Source organism: Mytilus californianus, unplaced genomic scaffold, assembly GCF_021869535.1.
Source record: "Mytilus californianus isolate M0D057914Y unplaced genomic scaffold, xbMytCali1.0.p SCAF_82, whole genome shotgun sequence".
In the NCBI taxonomy this organism is placed as follows: Eukaryota; Metazoa; Mollusca; class Bivalvia; order Mytilida; family Mytilidae; genus Mytilus; species Mytilus californianus.
Window position 1 is genome coordinate 470,507 of NW_026262737.1, and position 20,532 is coordinate 491,038.

The following is a 20,532-nucleotide window of genomic DNA, read 5'->3' on the forward strand; positions in this document are numbered from 1 at the left end:
TAAGTTATACTACCGATTTATTAGTTGATTTCTGGTATCTGCATCATTTTCAATGTTCAAATGAATACATAAATCAAAAGCATTTACCACTTTTTCAAATCAAATCTATTCAGTGAACTTCCCAGATTTAAAATTCTTTACGGATACAGGAGATTGATCAAGTTCAAAATTGTCCTGAGTCTATAGAAAATTGTGTATGATTTAAATCGATACTATCTAATCTACGGTCAACTCAAAGTTATAAAAAAACAACAAAACACGTGGATATCACATAAGACAACCGCTGACAAGTCAGTTTCCTTACTTGCTAGCAGTAACTGAAAGCCAGCGCAAAAGCCTAATCTCCCAATATATTTCCAAGCCGTCGTACACTCTAAAATAGATGGCTGTATCTCACTGTGACATATGATTTAACGTCATATCAAAAGAAATCATGACCTTGTTCGATGGACAGATAAAACCTGTACATAATTTTCAATACAGAAAAACAAACGCAACAATTAAGGTTTATTTGAAATAATGTTTGTGATGATCATTTTACTCGCTTGGTCGTGGGTCACGAATCAACGAATTATAGATAATCATCCCAAAACGACGGACGGATTGAACAGTAGAATATCTTGATAAACTAGGAGATAAACACATGCTACATGTAAAGTGCACCACGGCACTTGTATTGGTTGTGTTTCGTCCTGGTATTCCTTGGAAGGTCTTCAAATTATTAAATGGTTTTTTGAACTTTTTTACATTCACGATGAAAATGACAACCGGCGAAGTACTATGATAAATGAAAACAGTATTTGGTTGAAATTTTTATATATAAACTGACATTATGTATTAACTAACAGACATATATAAAATATTTCTCTGGAGTTAGTGACTCCTTTAAATATTTTAAATTCCCTGCTATTGTAAATTATAAATTTAAAATAGCGAGAATAAATCTTGAGAACCGCAACATATAAATTATTTTCTGTGCATGTTGATTGATGCATATTTTATTTTGATTGGTACCAAAGTCAGTGAAACTCTGTGTATTTGAAGTTCTACACTAAATTGTCAACAAACAACGATGTTTCAATTTTAGACGTCACGGTTATAAATGAGGGTTTTGAAGTCTAAGAATAGGGTTTTCAAATATTTATTTTTAATTATTTTCTCCCATAATTTGATTTTCCATTCTTTTATATTTAAGCACCATTTTAAATCTCTATTCTTTTAAGTTTAAATTAATTTCAGGGCATTTTTCTGTTTTTTCTATAAACCTCAGCCAGACCCTCATATACTAGAAACTTATCTCACACAAAATTAGATAATCTTTCCGATTCAATGGTAAAGTGATTCGATCGGGGAAGACTCGTAAGTTGGATCATCATCTATTCTACTGATTTTGCTTGCAATGGGGTAGGACTAAATAAATCTGTTGTCGATTATTTTTTTACTCCGACAAATTTAGATTACAGAAAACTACCGTAAAGGGGATTTCCAAGTAGAGGAAGGAAAGCTTTCCATAAGTCTTGAATTCGCAAAGGGTATGAATAATCATCAATAGCGACAACAAGACAACACAAGACGGTATATCAGCGTTTAGTAGCTAGTCTGCTGCATTAGGTGGAAATCGTTTAAAAGATTATAAAAGGTTTTTTTTTTTTTTTTTTTTTTTTTTTAACCGAGGCAACTGCCTCGGTTGCCTCAACATAAGCTACGTCAATGTGCACCAATTATATTTTATTAATCAAATGTTTTATTTGAATAGACATAAAAAACGCTTACAATCAGCACTTTGCCATAAAAAGATAATTACACTTTCAACATACATAATCACTGTCTGTTACGTTTCTAAATAACTACATCAAGTTAAAAAGTTTGTTGAAATTAATAGTACATGCACTTGTTTTGTTACATTGCTTAAAAAAAGAAAAAAAATGTTTTCCTTTTCAAATAAATACTGCGTTTAAAAATATTCAAAGCAATCTCGATTTAGCATCAAGGCAATAATCCGGAACAAAAACGACTGACAGACGGACGGATGGTTTAAAATCTACAAATGTATATAACCCCGCTACTTCGAAGCTTCTTGTATAATAGGAGTCGCAGTAAACATATTTTAGTCATTAAAACCTTTTTGAACTAAGATTAGTAACCCTAATTTATTCTGTTGGACTCTTCCCGAAAGTAACATCATAAAACCAGAAACTGAAACCATCTTTTCTTTGTTTGACAATTTTATAATTTTTTTCGCTATAATGATTTTAAAACATTAACATCAGATAAGGATGATCTCGATCGATATTATATAATGAAAAAGGTAGATTATTATAAACTCAGAAATTCAACATGTGTATGGTTGTCCATGAAACAAATATCCACAGGAGACCAAGTAACGTAAATGTAAGCAACTGCGTGTCACCGTACGGCCTTCATGAAAAATGAAAAGAAAAAAAACCGATAACGTATAGTAAGCTTTAAAAGCTCCAGACATATCACAACGCAGAACAATTCAAACGAGAGAACTTCTGGCCTTTATGTACAACACAATAAGCGAAAAATAAATATGATAGACAGCAACCACCGAAAACCACTGAATTACTGGCTCTTGACTTGGGACATAATTTTATACAGAATGTGGAGAGGTTTAACATGTATTATAGCGTTCAATCCTTCCGCTAACACAAGAACAAACTGTAAAAATCAGTTGGAAAAGGCTGTACTAGTCAAATTGACATAAAACACACACATAGTGTAAAGTGTAAAGCAGTAGTAAATGAAATGTTAGACAAATAACCTATACACTCACATACAAAAAATATTAAATTAGCATGTCCAATTGAAAATAAAATCTGGGTACTTTCTAATTCATTCTCCGTCGAAATTGATCATGTAATTTTCGTTTATTTCCGCATACAAGCTTTTTTTCTTATCTTTACCATTGTTTTTACCCGGACCGAGTTTTGGTCGCTTTCTCTCCGTTATTTCATTTTTCATGGCAGTGATACTACCATTTCGTCTACACACTGCTTCTTTGTTCTTCACGAGTAGACCACAGATGACAACTAAAACGCTTCCAACTGCTACGCAAGTCATGTAAGTAACAACATCGTCATGTCCTGCACATTAAAGATACGACAATTATATAATAATATACATGTACTTTATTTGTAATCATAGATAGAATTATGACATGTCGTCATGTGAATCTTATAGCGTTGTATGTCCACTTTTGGTAAAAATGGAGATAGTTATATATTTGATATCTAAGTGCAATGTTCTATCTCCCTATACAACTATAATACGAGATTTCAACACCATAAGAGTTTTCTGTTCTGTCTCAACATTTGCATTGGATTATAATAGCTTATTCATTCAGTTAGTTCAGAGGAAAATATTGTATTGTGTTGTATCTTCACTATTTTTCAGGTATTTTTGATGTAAAAAAATTGTGATCAAAATTATCTTTAGTTATTAGTAGGCCTTTTATAGCTGACTATGCGGTATGGGTTTTGCTCATTGTTGAAGGCCTTGCGTTGACCTATATTTGTTAACTTCCATGTCATTTTGGCATTCGGTGGAGAGTTGTCTCATTGGCAATCATTTTACATCTTCTTATTTTTATAATATAGGAGCAATTCTTAGCAAATTCAGCAGTCCAAAATTGGAAATATTACAGTAAATACACAGTTAAAAAATCCATTGTCTATCTCCAATAGAAATATAGGGAGACATTTCTAAAACAACATTGTTTGTAGTGAAGTGTTCTATCTCCAGAAAAGGGGATGCTTTATTTATCTAAGATGCATGTGTATTAAAAAAAAATCGAACAAAGAGTTACTCTTCGTGTACGTAAATTACAATCCTATATAACTTTTTATGTCTTAGTCAAACATTTATGATATTACGCTTTCAAACTTCATATTCAATTCCCTAACAGCTAGAAAAATGGGAAATACATTATTATAAGATGGTATCCTCCATTTTATTGTCGCTGTGCATTCGGTGTATACTATAAGACTCTGTCCAATTCATTAAGTTGAACCACGTTGGCAATAGACATATTTTTGAAAAAGCTAGAATGACCGAGGTACAAAGTCAGATTCTTTAGTTTATTCTATGTATTTTCAGTATTCTATATCTTTATAACTGATAGAAATTCTTACATGAAATATAGTGTGTGTTTATCATCTTGTTAAAGTATATCAAGTTTTAAAACATTTGCTGTAGAACATCGGCCAATCATTTTTTTGCGATTAGATTTTAAACACAGAAGATCTCAATTTTTCCAGATCACGGGTATTTTCTTGGATCTTTGGAATTATCTGTTATCGGTTAACAGTTTATTTTTCTAATTCATGTATAGATCACAAAGTATCAAAAACATGAAATAAACATACCGGCAGCCTGTTCGGCTGGATTACCATCTAAGGGAGGATTTGTCCTCTCTGTCCTGTCTAAAACACGATAAAATAGAAGTCATATTAGTGTTGCATGAAGTTCAATACATTAGGGGTTTTAATTTCTGTATTCTTTATTTTTTTAGACCATTTGTCTCTATTCTTTATAAATTTTGCCCATTATTCAATAATTTATATTTGAGCAAACCATTATTCTCTATTCTTTATTAACACAAGGGTGACTTGGAAATAGAAATATTGTCACTCTAAGCTTGGTCTTCTTCCGACCGGCAGCTGTCAATTAAACCCTTGTCAAAGTTGGGCGTACGTTTGGTTATTCGGGATGTATAAATATGCAGCTACGTCAAGTCTGAATGAGGACGTTAAATCCGATACCTCGTTTAGAGAATATGCCACGCTCTCTGCGCATTTAGAACCTTTGCAACAACTCTTTGAAGGGTCCGTACCGGACTTATTGCTTGTCTTAATTTCAGTCCCTGTACAATATACCTTTATTTTTCAGTGTGAGTCCAAATTTCCTGCCCTTCATCCCGTTCGACCTCTATTACAGAACTTGCCTATTGTATTAATCAGAACTTTGTTCTCGTCCTGAACATGCATGAAGTATTTGCCACTGGACATTAAGCAAACACCAATCAATCAATCAATAGATTATGTATTTCTTTATTAGCTTGATCCATTTTATTGCAGTATTGGCATATTATTCTCTATTTTTTTTTCAGTAAACACCATTCACTCATACATAAATCAATACTACCTACAAAATATTTAGTTGAAATAACATTTCGACTTATAATAATAATGCCACGAAGCTTTTGTGCTCACTTTCACGCAATTCTTGTCTTAAAGTAGAATAATACATTGCAACCGTGGTATTCATTCCCTATTTGGCATCTACTCCAAAAGTATTTTAGAGTTGAACAACTTTTAATTATTCAGTTGTCTTAAGTCCATTCATTATACAACCGGAACCGATATCAATCATTATTATTTCATGGGATATTTGATTTTTATTGTACTGTACACATTTGCTAAAAAACTGGGAATTGATGAAAAGTGCCTTATATATATACGACAAGAAATGTGATTGAAGATTAGCAATTGCTTCAAATTTGTGGTCTTTCCTATTGTGAAGAGGATAATTTCAGTAGTCAATAGGTCAAGAATCACGGAAATTTGACAAATTATATTAACAAATCCGGCGTTTTTGGTGCAATATGTCAATACCGCAACCTCTGAAAACGTATGTGTCTTGTGGAAGTCTAGCGTCTACAAAAATACACAATTTGATGGTCAGAAGTTGCGTATATTAGTTTGAATAAACAATGATATTGATTGTGGTTCTGAATTTTTATTGTACTTTTGTTAAAAACGCTTTCCAGAAAATGACCTTTATGCGTCATTTATTGAATAATCTAAACAGCCGATTTGGATCTTTATGACAGTCCTCCTTTATGTAAACTCAACGGCTATCTACACTCATGAATGTATGCATGCATATTTAATCTATCGCTTACCATCTACTGTAACAGAAATGCATCCCACCACATGATCACACCTGTGTATGAGAAAAAAAAACTTATACGTTTTCTTTACTTTATTCAGGGATATCAAGTTCAATTTATTTGCTTTCTGTTTACCAAATAGGTTTTCCTTACACTATCAGTATGAATAACATGATATATAATTGATAAACGTCAATGAGATAGCAAGACATCAACTTGAAAACCCTTTGACTTTTATGACTTTTGAACAAAATGTCTCCATTAATAGACAAATGTTTTAAAATATGCTAATTCTAATTTTTTAAATTCCTAAATGGCAAACACATTAAGATTTACTGAATAACTACATTTGTAACTCAAGAATTAAAATAAAGAATCAATTTACGAATGCACGTAGTTCACGACTTAATTATCAATGTTGTTCGGTCAGGAGTTGCATATTTTTTGATATTTTAATTCTTCGATTAGTTATTCTTTTTATTTTATTGACCATGGACTTTTTAATGCAAATAAAGTAAACAATGACATAAACTATATCTTTTGCTAAGCATTCTCAATATTGTATTACTGCAACGTCATGATCAACAACGTCTCGACAACACACATTGTTGTAGAAGGAATGAAACTATCAGATTTATTTCACATGTGAAATTATCGGTTTTTATTTCACTGGGAAATCACCGTTATTCATTGCAAGCAATGTAATAAATTATATTAAAAACAACTGCTGATTTTTAGATTTATTACATGACTGTTGAGAATACAAAGCAGCAAGTAACTACAATCAAATCAGTATTATGTATCAGTAGAAGACCTGTGTACCCTCAAGTGTTCGATCATCAGTTATTCGTTTTTCAGGAACCACTTTAACTTACACAAACAAGCCTCATTTTGACTTTGAGACGAGGAACCGCAATTATTGTGCTGTGTCTTGCTTTTGGAATTAACACGTATGTACAGAAAGTTTGTACCACAAGCTTGAATCGGTTGACCGTAACGAAAAATCCATGACCACATAGATTTATCAATTTGTCAGAGAAATTTCTTCGTCCTTCCTTCACAGCTGTGTATGTCTACAATATCGATGACGACGACTTCTGGTCCTGAGAAACACGACGAATGCTGCTAGAAGACCTGAACTGCTTACTTCTCCGGAACACCTTTCCCTCTAGTTTCTTCTGGTTTTTTTTTTTTTGGTTTTTTTTTTCGTGTTGCTTTTCCGTTAGTTGTATTTGTTGTTTTTTTGTAAATTAAGAAATATTTGCGATGTTTTTAATTTTTCGGAAATTCGACGGGGAACGTTATTTGTATGAAACATTTTCTGAAATTGCAATAATTGATTTCACATTTATGAATTACATACGAATTTCCTCCTATCTGATGTTTTTTTAGAACAATCCTTGAACAGTGATAACTTCGAATTCCTAATTACAACAAACCTTTTGAAAAGTGTCTCACGTGTTTAATGCATTTGCAAAACTGTCAATTCTTCTTAAATAGCCTCATTTTGAAATCGTATCATTAATATTTAGATATAAGCAAAGGCTTTTTCCCATAAAATATTTTTCTTAGTCTTATACAAAGTTCAATGAGGGCTTAATATGTTTTTTGTAATGTTTTGAGTTGTAACTAATTAAACCAAAAACTATTAATTTGGCGGTTTTATAAATTCCTATAACTGAATCGCACCTACAGAAATTGTTCTTGAAATGTCAGTATCACACGTGTTTTAGTACTGTTATCTTTCTTGTGTTCCAGCTTCATAGGACAACGGGAAGGTAAACAATTATTTGGAATTGGATGAACATCAAAGATGGTTATAACGGACCAAAAGTTTCCGAATCGAAGACATTAAACATTAAAAAAAATGCGTTTGGTGGACCGGGGAAGTACTTTGAGATCAACAGCAAAACCGTTTCTTTAATATAAGATTTAAGGTCGTATATAGTTTATCTAAAATAGATATAAAGCTTAAGACCTTTCCGTGGCATTACATTTGCACACCTCTGCGCATTTTTTTCCAAATAGTCCATCCCCGCATTTTTCACACTGTATGCCCTTCGAAGAATGGCCAAGCGGACATTCTGAAAAAAAAGTAAACGTAAAGGTTACAGTCGTTGTATGCTTTTAATTTTTGAAAAAAAAACATTGGAAAAAAAACATTGGACATATTTTTCTTTCGTTTATTTACTTGCATATTTTATTTTAAGAAAACACGTGTTCAAATAATGTACATAGCTATTAAAACGGTCATGATTAAAAAAAAAAATAAAAAAATAAAAACGATTTAAATTGGAGGTATACGAAGTTACAATGAGATGTAAACAGTGTGACTGCTTTTTAGCTCACCTGGCCGAAAGGCCACGTGAGCTTTTCTCATCACTTCGCATCCGTTGTCGTCGTCGATAACTTTTACAAAAATCTTTTCCTCTGAAACAACTGGGCCAAATTTAACCAAACTTGGCGACAATCATAATTGGGGTATCTTTGTTTAAAAAATGTGTCCGATGACCCCGCTTGCCAATCAAGATGGCTGACATGATTAGAAATAGAACATAGGGGTAAAATGCAAGTTTTGTCTACTTTTTTAAAAACCGTTATAAATTAAAAAAAATCTGATATAGACAGAAATGTTCAAGATATTGACCTGCCAATGTTCTATTTACGTCAAAACTGTCAGGCGACTTTTTGTAGGAGTTGGTGTCCTTAAATGACAATTTCTACTATTTTTGTTTTTCATCTTTGCCTATTATCTTGAAAACTATATATAATAGATGGAGATATACTTTGAACTGCAAAAATGATCAGCAAGACAAGATCTACAAATAAGTCGCTCGGTCGAAATCGTCAGCCGATTCCTTATTAGAAATATTGCCCTTTGATGACTATTTTTTACCAATTTTTGCGTTTATGCCTTATATATTAACAATTATGATAGAAAGATAGAAAGTTTAATCAGCAAAAGTGATAAGCAAGATAAGATCTACATTAAGACAATATAGAGGAAATCGTCCGACGACCCCTATTGGAGTTACTGTCCTTTAGTGATGATTTTTACCATTTTTTTTTTTGCGTTTTGCCTTATATGATAAAAATTAGAATAGATAGATAGAAACTTTTAAAAACAAAAATGATCAGCAAGGCAAGATCTACAAACAAATGTTACTGATATAGTTCGTAGACTGTCACTCTTTATAGGAGTGATTGCCCTAAATTAAATATTTTTTAAACCATTTTGTGTTTTGAGCAAAAACTAAAGAAGATACAAAGAAACAAAACAGACTAAATGATCAGCAATTCAAGATCAACAAAAAAGAGATGTTTGTCATGAATTTTATTCTCGTCTACAATGTTTGAGAATGTCTTTTGTTGAATATGCAAATAGACCTAGGTGAGCGAATTTTTAGAGCCTCTAGTTGAGACTTAGGTAATGCTGCTATTGAAGTATTTTACTATATTAAATTGCTATGGGGGTTTCAAGAAATCAATTGACATTATGTTTTTAACGGGTTAAATTCAAGGGGTATTATGCTTGCCATAAGAGCCCCTTTGGATTCTCCATAACACACCTTACTGTGACTGAAATGTTTTTGATGTTTTATATGCAAAACATGTTTTTATTCGATTTTATGGCGGGTGCACGCCCATTGCCCGCCCACTAAGACACCCGTCTGGTAAAATGCGTTGTATTCACTAAATTATTTATTTATTCATTTTGTTTATTCGTGTTTCTTTTATTCAAAGTGAGTCCAAATATGATAAAAATGTAGACATGTTTATTGCATTATACAACAACAAAATATGCATGAGTGATTTGAAGTTTACCACGGTGTAAAAAAAAGATGTGGCCTCACACAATCACGACAGTATATGTACATATGTTCGGCGTTTACAAATGTGAAAACGATGTGAATATAACAATTTGATACGTGCAATTCTATGTTCGATTTCCTCCTGTGAAAAAAAAGTAACATAACAATTACCACACGTATAGTGGAGCCTTGTACATAGGATTTAATGCAGGTTTATGATTAATTGGATGTTAACCAAATTTCAATAGACTTTCACTTTCGTTCAGTTAAATACTTACTTTTTTCAATACTAAAATGATGCATCAATTAAATACAAGTAAACTTTATCAGAGTGCATATTCTATATACTTTCAAATAATGTAAACACATTGTTTTTATTCCTGCAGTTCAAAGTTTATGCTTTAACATTTTTGTATTTTGATAATCAAGCATATGTACATGTATTTGGTTTTTTTTTATAAATTGACATTCTTACACACAAACTGTAACACGAAAGAGTGAATTAACAAATAGAATTATGCCATTCTCTCAACAACAAAAAGCATTATACCAGAAGACCAATGGCATACTATGCAATGAAATAAAACTTTTTGTAAATACGTTACAAGAATTTTTGTATATAACAGCTAATTGCATTATAAATATTTATATTTGTTGAATTTTATTATCAATTCTGATAAACGTATTTTCTCTTTCTTGTGTTTTTTAACTTACCAACACAGACGTCATTCTTCTTGTAAAAATTGTAACAACAATCCTCCACTTGTACCATATGTTCTCCTACTAAACTGAAGAAAAAGTGTTATCATCGTTACGTATCTTGTCGATGAAACTCCCTCGTTGCTTTGAACACACATTATTAAAACAACAATAATCAATACATGTTGTATACTTGGAATTTGATTATTGTGGGCATTTCGCTAGATGTAATCAAATGAGGGAGGATTACATATTGCATTTTGAATTGAGCAAACTTTGTTTCCCTTTTTTTTTGGGGGGGGGGGGGGGGGGGGGGCAGATAATACCAAATTTAGGCAGGTGCATATCGAAAAGACATTTGTTTTAAACTTAAATATATAATAAAAAATAGAAATGGTAAATATTGCTCGGTTTGGTAAAATTTGCAATATATTTTGCCATCTGTAATGTGGTTCTGATTTTATAATGATAGGATAGCTTAGTTTCAAAGGATCTAAGCTTTTGAAAAGTCTTTAACGTCATTTATATAATTTTTGAGGCAGCAAATCTAAGTTATAATCAACAATGTTTCATGATTTGAGTGAAACATCAGAGTATTCCTTATCTTTTAATTAATACACTACAGAAATACAATGTAGATAAAATATAGTTTATATATGAAGTGTTGATAAATAAGAAACACATTCTTATGGCAAGCCGTTTTACTATTTATTCAAACTTCAAGATATTTCATATAATATATAAGATATCTCATATAATCTAGTTTTTGAAAGATATCGTATAAGCTTTATAAGATTTCTCATATAATTCATAAGAATTCTAATAAAGAAAATTATATAAGATATCTTATAAATTATATAAGATATCTTATAAATTATATGAGATGTCTTATAAAGATATCTTATAAACTATATAAGATATTGTATATAATAAATAATATATCTTATAAACTATATAAGAGAAATATATATAATATATAAGATATCTTGATATCTTATATAATTTTATTTTTATAAAATATCTTATATCTTATATATTAAATGAGATATATATCTTATATAATATTTTTTTATACATGCTATCTTAAATGCTTTATAAGATATCTCGTATATGTTATAAGATATCTTATATAGTTTATAAGAAATCTCATATAGTTTATAAAATATCTCATATAATTTATAAGATATTTTATAACAAAATTGTATGAGATTTCTTATAAACTATATAAGATATCTTATAAACTATATGAGATATCTTATAAATTTAAATTGATATCTTGAAGTTAGATAATAAAACGGCTTGCCATACACTCTCCTTCACATGTTTGTTGTACCTTTTATGTATCCCTGCAAAATGTTCTGGAAGGATCGTTAATGCTGCAAATAACTTGTGTTAAAAATTCGGTATCATTATTTTGTTAAGTGGTGTTATGTCTTAGATCATGTTTGTCTTGATTCAGTGCTGTCACTCTAATCGACTGAATGAAAAGAAGCGATGACAATGAACAAACGTCATACAGTTATTCATTTAAAAATTAGTAAATAGTGTTTTGAATCACTTATACATAAAGCAACGCCAAGGATAATATCGTATGCTATATCTTAAGAACAAAAAGTAAGTCACGTCTATTTTTTTCCGTGACGTTGCATACATTGTAACTGCCAATAGAACTATCTATGATAACAGATAAGATCTGTTTCTTTTCAACCACGTCCACTTTGATGTTCAAAATTGAATAACTTGTAAATGCGTAATCAATCGATTTAGACAGAACTGTCATTGATCACGATGCAACGCTTGTTCACTTAAAGTACATATTTGAAAAAAATACACTATAACAAATCATTCAATATACAAAAGGAAGACCTGGCATTATTGAATATGTCTATGAATTACAATCTTCACTGTTTCTAGTTACAATAAATCTTGATTAATTCCGCTAATCAGAAGGGAAACAAGAATTATGAATAGTTTTAGAAGACAAACAAAACCATGCTTTGAATTAACACATAGCAAGTTTCAATGGAATAAAGTTAATCTTATGATAAAATATACCGCGCTCAGTTTTCCTGAAGTGCCAACTAATTTGTCAACTATATCGGTCTCTTATTAAAGGGACATTAGCTGTAAAATTCATGTTCACCGATTTGACTTAAATTCTCATATTCGACTTATAACATACTAAAACGTATATTCAGATTATAAAAAGTCTAAAACAAACAATTTACGATGCATAGACTCGATAGAAGGTACCAGCATTTCGTGTGTATTTTAGTCTTGACGCCATCTAATTAACCATCGATGTGACCTCCGATAACTGCCGACGGTTATATAACCCGATATAAACATAAACATAGATATAAATAGATAGCGAACTCTTTTTTTTAGGTCTGTTTGATTTCATAATATAGATTAAGAAAATATATTATTAATCGTTTTTACCTGTATCAGAATGAATTTTAGTAGATCGAATCAGTCAACCAAATGGTTTACCCTTGTTTCACTTCCAATGTTGACATTCTTTTCCTTTTAATAGTTGAACACGCCTAGTTCATGCATAACCCATCTCTAGCTGAGAGGTTCAATCGAATTTCAAAAGAAATACGGATATAGTGAGGTCGAATTATTCATTTGCAAGTGAATAATTCATTAGCGATCTTACTTTGCTTATTTTGACAAAACTGAACCAAACTAGCTGCTAAAAGCGAATTACAATACCACTATTTCACTTTCATTAATGATTGAATAAAAATAAAATCATATTTTATTTTTTTCTATATCTCGTAGCTAATGCCCCTTTAAAGGAAACCAATGTCACCACTATTTGACAATGTTGCGCAAACGACGTGTTTTGCATTGATACAGCTATAGTTTATATCTCCAATGTGATTTTGTTTTTGACATTTCATATATTAACGAAATTAATCTTTATAAAACAATTGTTACCTTTGGAACTTACTTACTCTAGTTATCTACTTAATTTTCAAAGTTGTGTTTTACAAATGGAAACAACTGTCATATTCCTGACTTGGTACGGTCATTTTCAGAGAAAAAAGAAATGTGTGATAAACCTAGTTTTGTAGATATTTTAACCTTCCACTTGTATTACAGTTGTTTAAAGTATTGTTGAATTAAATAAATTGGGTGAGCAACACAGACAAACATTATTTGTAAACGTGACAATAGCCGGATAACAGACATACAACACACCTGACTTTCAAACATACATACAATTAAATCTGCCAACGACACCACCAAAAAGGTGTGTGCAGATGATATTACATACAGTATAGTAAAACATTATGGCATATGCTTTCCCAATTCACTACAAATTAAGTAGAATATAGAAATACAAGGGTATACAAAATGAAAACAGCACTACAAAAGAATCGCTCCTCTGGACCAAGGAGCAATTAAAGTTCATACGTCTAATTAGAACAGACAACACCGTCTCAAAGAAAAAGTAAAACAAAGACAGACAGACAAGGTTCCTCCTCCGTTAGTAATGGTACGTGACGTGTTCTTATGTGAAGTAACATACTGTAATAAGATCTTTCTGTTTAGAGGAGTGGATGAGATTGTGGTTACGACAAGTAAAAACATATCCGTGGTCATGTGACACAGATAATCCATAAGATAACGGTCAACTAAATCATGATTTCGACCGTAAAAGTTTTAAAGAATGAATGCAATATTACAATTTGGAACTCTTTATACAATAGCTTCCTTGTAAACACTTTAACAGTAATACTATTTAAACGGGTCGGACACACTAGATTGTATGGCGTCAGTTTATATTTACTTAGTAATTTCCCAAATAGAAGGTAAATATGGCCTTGAAAACTGACCAATCGACTCCATGAACTATAATACATTGTGGGCTACTACGAGTTTACTTTCACTTAAAAACATGTGAAATTAGTGGAAAAACTGTCAACTTATATAGTCTCTTGGACTCTCATAATAAATATTTTTGTTCAGCCAATGTATTAAATGTAAAATATATAACATAATCTTCAATTTGCATGCTCAGATTAAAAATAATATTGACTACTGCCTAAACGATTCGACTTTCTTTTTCGCCTTGTAAAAGTAGTTGAACAGGTATTGTCCATTGATATGCATTGTACCTGTGCATTCATTCCACGTGAAACAGTGAAGTTTCCAATGAAGTGACCACTGTCCAGTATAAAAATCATTTGAGCTCTTTGAAACCTGTCGAAACGGTTTAAAGGAATGGGTTACATGCCTCTCTATATATATGCTCATGGATTTTTTTGTATCCTGTATAATGCCATTCCAAAAACATTGCTGCTTCGAAAAACACAAAGAACATGGCATTGAAATACTGCTTAATTTCAAGCATGTTCCCGTTTTGGCGTTACATGATGCCCGGTTATATGGATGTAACGACAGACGCAGACTTATCTGCATTGAATGTGTAAACTTTTCTAAAAGTAAGTATTCTAACAAAAATCCAAGAACTGAAATATGCCAAAAAATCAATTCTTGTAGATTTTGTAACCATTGTCAGACAAGAATTTAGAAATGTCTTGAACAGTTTCGATGAATAATGATAGCTCATATAGGTTTTATATATGTACTGTACCTGTTGAATTATCAATATATAAATATTACAAAGAAATCTATTGTAAATATCTCATTTCTAGATAATAGGAAACCAATCTTTCTGAAAAGTACTTGTGCTTGTTTCTTAGAGACAAAGTAATAAATACATACCCTTCCTCGATTAAAATGACTTTTTTTAATCATGAAATCAGGTACAATATCATTCCATCAATTATGTATTATAGATACAATCAATAAGCGTTGATTCTTGAAAAAAAAACCATGAGCCAGGAGGGCGAATGGTTTGTTTTTCATGAATCAACGCTTATCCATTGTATCTCAAACTTAAACTATTGTGTTGATGTCTTTTTAAAATTAAAGCCTTTCTCAATTAGAAGGTATTGTAAGTGAGTTTAAATGTCCAACGATGCATTAATAAATCTAAGTTCACAATAAATTGGTTAGAAAATACAAATATAACATTTGTCTTTAATTTTTAGGCATCTGAATATCATCTATAATTTACAAAAGAAGACATATTCGAACATATTTCTAAATATATAATACGTATGCTACCGAAAATTCTATCAAGAAGCCTTTTCTAGGCACATCACGATTTACTCGCATAAGGATTTGCGAATAAACATTAGTAAAACAGGTGAAAGTGTACTATATTCATAAAACAAAGATAGACAACTTGAATGTAATCATTATCTTTTCAAATATGTAAAATAGCCAATAATAATCCCCAAAAAATGGGAAAACCCGCTATTATTACAAAAATATCCACAATAACAAACAAAATAAGAAAAACGAAAGAATAGGGACAACAAAGAGAGTACATGGATTCGAACCTAAACCGACAAGTCTACCCTTAATTCGACTCTTGAATTCATTGATCATAACCTTGTTAACCTCGCGGCTACCAACTTATACCATACGATTGTCTATTATGTATACATAAAGTTACAAGCCTTGTATGTCCATTGTACCGATGTGTATGATATGTTCTGTAATATATATAATAGACATTTGAATTGCAACGTACCCATTGGTAGCCGAGAGGTTTTGTCGATGTGTTGATGTCAGTCACACATAAGATATTTCAAGGAGGGGTTCGACTCCCAGTGAAGGCATATATAAGATACAAAAATTAAAGGTTAGTTTTTAAATTAATTCCATTACTGAACAGAAATCAGTAAATTAGACAATTCAAACTGAATGAGATTAGGCACACAAAGGACACAATTGAATATAATTTGGTGAGCCCATTTAAGCGACAGATTTAGGAATCGTTGATTCTGTAATAGTTAGAACATACTCACCCCTTCTCGTCCAATGAAAAGTCAGTTTTTACCCTTCTAATTTTCATAGTACATGGCTTTCCATGCACTATAAAATGCTATACATGAATGACTTTTCATTGTAGATTAATTATGAAAGTGAACTCTTAATAACTACACTAACGAAGTGTACAATCCCATGAGGCATTTTCCTTGGGAAAATAGCCTACTGATTAAAGATCAAAGAGAAAAGAATTATAAAAAAACATTTTGAATTTTGCAAATGTTTATAATGGTATATATATATAACAAACAAAAAATGAAATGGGGGCAAGGATGTAGGTAAAATAATCTTGTATTCAATTTTCATACGAGACATTCGAGTCAATTATTATTTTTTTTTTTCAAGAAAACAATGTCAGACTGCTGATATATAAAGCAAAGGATTTTGTTCGAAAAAAAAAAACAATACATGTACATTCATCAATAAAAAGTAAGCATCTGATGTTGAATGGTCGTAATTCAAATAGTTTTATAATTATCCAAAAATATACAAATTCCAAAAAGCGGAATCCCGATTTATATAATATTGTGTGCTTTTTAAAATCAAGAAATTTAAGGTATATAAGTATTAAATTTTACCTGAAGCAGAAGAAAAACTCAAATGTTTAAACAATTTATCCTTTTTGTCCTAACAAACTATGTTAGTGCTATTTCATTCCATCCATTGAAATGATCATTACCTATATTATACATTAACTTCATTATAAAAAGTGAATTCTTTTTTAGGTTTGAATATAACAATGAGAAGGATAATTTTGTAAGGTCACTCGAAAGTGTGAATATGTTCTGAATTGGTCAGACAATACTTGGTCATGTTGTATGAACATTTAAAACCCTCGGCTACGCCTTTAGCTTTAAATCTTCATAAATAGGACGCGGTGTGTCAGTGTAAGATCACCCCGATGACCGGAGGCCAGAGGGTGATCTTACACTGACATACCAAGTCCGAGTGGGATAACTATTTTACATCCCAGCTCCTCTAGACTATATGAAAAAACATTTACGCTTCATAACATCTAGTTCAGAATGCCATACAATAATTATAAAATACTTTATATAATACTATATAGTATATACAATGTTTAAATATGTTAAATTAACGGTAAGTTCGTATCAAGTCGTCCTGGTGAAGAGGTATGAGTCGTCTTTAGTTCGACATATAAGATACAAAAATTAAAGGTAAGTTTTAAATTAATTCCATTAGTGAACAGAAATCAGTAAATTAGCCAATTCAAACTTAATGAAATTAGACACACAAAGGACACAATTGAATATAATTTGGTGAGCCTATTTAAGAGACAGATTTAGGAAGCGTTGATTCTAGAAAAAGAATCCATGGTAAATAAATACGCTGACGTCACGACAATGGTTTAAGTGAAAAGCTGGGACACATTAGTGACCCCAACAGGTATTTGAAACCCTCTTAGTCTTCCCCTTTATAAGAACCGACTCATAATTCCTGGATCCTTTTTTTTAACTATCTAAATGAAAGATCATCTTATGGGTAATTGTGTTTCTCACTGTTGTTTCGTTGTTGTCTTGTGATCGAATATCTGAAATCTTCGTTCAACTATCAATAATATTAATGGCTATATTTCAGGTAATTCAAACACTCGTTTCTTCGCATAGAAACACCTATTCATCAATTTGAGCATGGAACGAATACTTCATATCACGGACTGTAAATATAGATACAAAAGATGAAAACTAAGCGAAATTGCTTATCCCGCAATGCACTGAAAAATGTGTTGTATTTTAGCAAAATACACGTGTTCTCGGTTGATCATAAACACGTAGTAGTACATTGTAGTACATCATGCATTGTTAATCATTTAATAGATTAGTCAAAAACCCAGGCAGGAAAAAAAATTGCGTCATACGTAAATAAACAATTACATTTGCGATGACATTAGTATGCTAATGTATGCATATCCATATAAGGTAATGTTCCCGACCTGTTAAAAAAAAAACAAGATCAGAAACGTAATTCCTGAAATACCGTATCTATATATATTGGGGATACATGCTCCATATGCTGCAGCTGAAGTAATGTTTATGCATCAAATATGGAAAATATATATACAATGGGAAAATTAATTATATTAATTTTTGTCGTATAATTTTGTCTCAATAACTTGTGTCAAATCGTAGTCCTTGATTTATTTCAATACAATATTATTTAAGATATCTCGATGTGCTCGTGGTTACCTAAACATTTGTAGTTTTCAACATTTTGCTGTGGCTTTGTCAGACAAAATATATTCTAAAGCCCGTATAAGTATTATTTCGTTTCCATATATCTGAGGCAGAAGATACCAAAGACATTCTAAAAAATCATAAGTCAAAGGGAAGCTGACCATGGCAAAAAAAAAACGACCATGGCAAACAACAGTTTAGTAAACATTTCACAGAAAACTAAACACTAAAGTATCACGAACTTACTAAAAACGATGGTGATTTTAAATTCTACGATATGGTAAGCAGACTCTGTCGTATTTCTCATCATAAGTACAATTTCGGTTATAACGACATACACATTGTAAACATAAAGAAAACCATGATTGGTGACATCAATTTAAAATGTCCTACACTTTGGCTGAAAATAGCGAATGAAAAGGTCAAATAAATCGGATGGACTGCATGACATCAAATCCTTATGGGTACATGTCAAAACAAAATTTCAAACAAACAGCGCTTTTATAGTGGTTCAATAATGATGGAACTCCGTGTATATATTTACTCCTGCTGAAAAAACAGTATTTTAGTGAAATAAAACCGACCATCAAGTTGTAAGAGCGACAAAAATATCTTATTTTGTTATTTTTAAAATTACAATTGTTGGCATATTGTTGACATATGTGTGATGTATTTAACAGTTATACAATAAAATCTTCCGAACCAACTTTCCAGCCTGTTTTAACCTATTGTCATTCCATATCTCTATTTTTTGGAATATTAGAAAATATAAGCGTACATGTATTACCGTCGACTTTTTTGTTCATATCATTTAAAAAATGACAAGATCTCAATATGATGCAGCTTTAGATTTTTTTAAATTGCAGAGAGACTGAAGGTCTAAAGCAAATTCTTGTATGTAAAACAAAAATAAACACACACATATATTAGAATTTGGCTGCATAGTGCATTGCAATGTGTTGATTACATGTTTTATCATTTATCAGAATCATATTACGTTTCGATTTTCAAATGGGATATTGGGCCAAAAAAGGTCACCTTATTAATAATATATTTTCTTTTTTTCAGCTATTTAAATCAATGTTATTAATTTCTATTTCAATACATTACTTTTGCATACCTGCCAACTATCCCGTTTTGCGCGGGAGACTCCCGCTCAAATGACGAAATTCGGGAAATCTCCCGCTTGCCGGTACCCTCCCGCGAGGGAGTATATAATCTCCCGCTTTTGCCGTTTTGGATATTTTAACCTTGAACGACTTGTCATCATTAATTACGTTTTTCTGTCACTGATGAGGGTTGAAATATTCTTTATTACCTTGAACTTTACAGTTCATCGGTGTCAATACAAATTTTCACAAAGTACACAAGTAAACAGACAGAGAATGTTCATGTAATATTGTCTCTGATTTCAAATGTAGTAAAAATGTATTTTCCTAATTGGTTAACTGTTTGATGTTCTTTAAACTTAAAAGTTCAATAAATTTAAACACACTTGGTCTAGACCAGTAATATTTCTTAATGAATTTTACTCTAAGTTCCTTATATTTCGGACAGTCAATGGTTTACATATGCAAGAATTGTTATTTTACATTATTTTCTCATTTTAAAAAAATCAGTTCTAGCACTAATGGGGTATCACCTACCTGTCATGTATTCTACAAACTCCATATGCAAGACCTTTTACTTGCATGACACTGAGAAAAATACACAATAAATAAGTCATGCTTTTGATCAATATCCATTTCATGTTTTTCTTTTGAATAATTTATTAAATAAACACACAACTCAAGGAAACTAATTAACATTAAAACACATTTGATTCATTGGATGAAAAAAAACAGGAAATATTTCAATGTTTATAATTATATCTATATAAATCATATAGATATGAATAAATGAATTGAAATCAAACTCAAGTACTTCCTGGCATTGTGCTGTTTGACGTATTCCTATTAGTTTGAAAAAAACCCAGATGAATACAATTTATACAAGG

The 20,532-nt window shown here is 31.2% G+C and overlaps 1 protein-coding gene across 1 annotated transcript; it reads right to left on the reverse strand.

The window, feature by feature from the left end:
• Positions 1-1,713: 1,713 nt before the first annotated feature.
• On the reverse strand, positions 1,714-20,321 carry LOC127713871 (uncharacterized). The gene is made up of 6 exons (XM_052219839.1): positions 20,183-20,321; positions 10,441-10,514; positions 7,893-7,998; positions 5,927-5,967; positions 4,389-4,445; positions 1,714-3,107 (listed from the first exon to the last, which is right to left on the reverse strand). The coding sequence occupies exons 1-6, from the start codon at positions 20,284-20,286 to the stop codon at positions 2,857-2,859; spliced, it is 633 nt and encodes a 210-aa protein (XP_052075799.1). The 5' UTR covers positions 20,287-20,321; the 3' UTR covers positions 1,714-2,856.
• Positions 20,322-20,532: the final 211 nt, after the last annotated feature.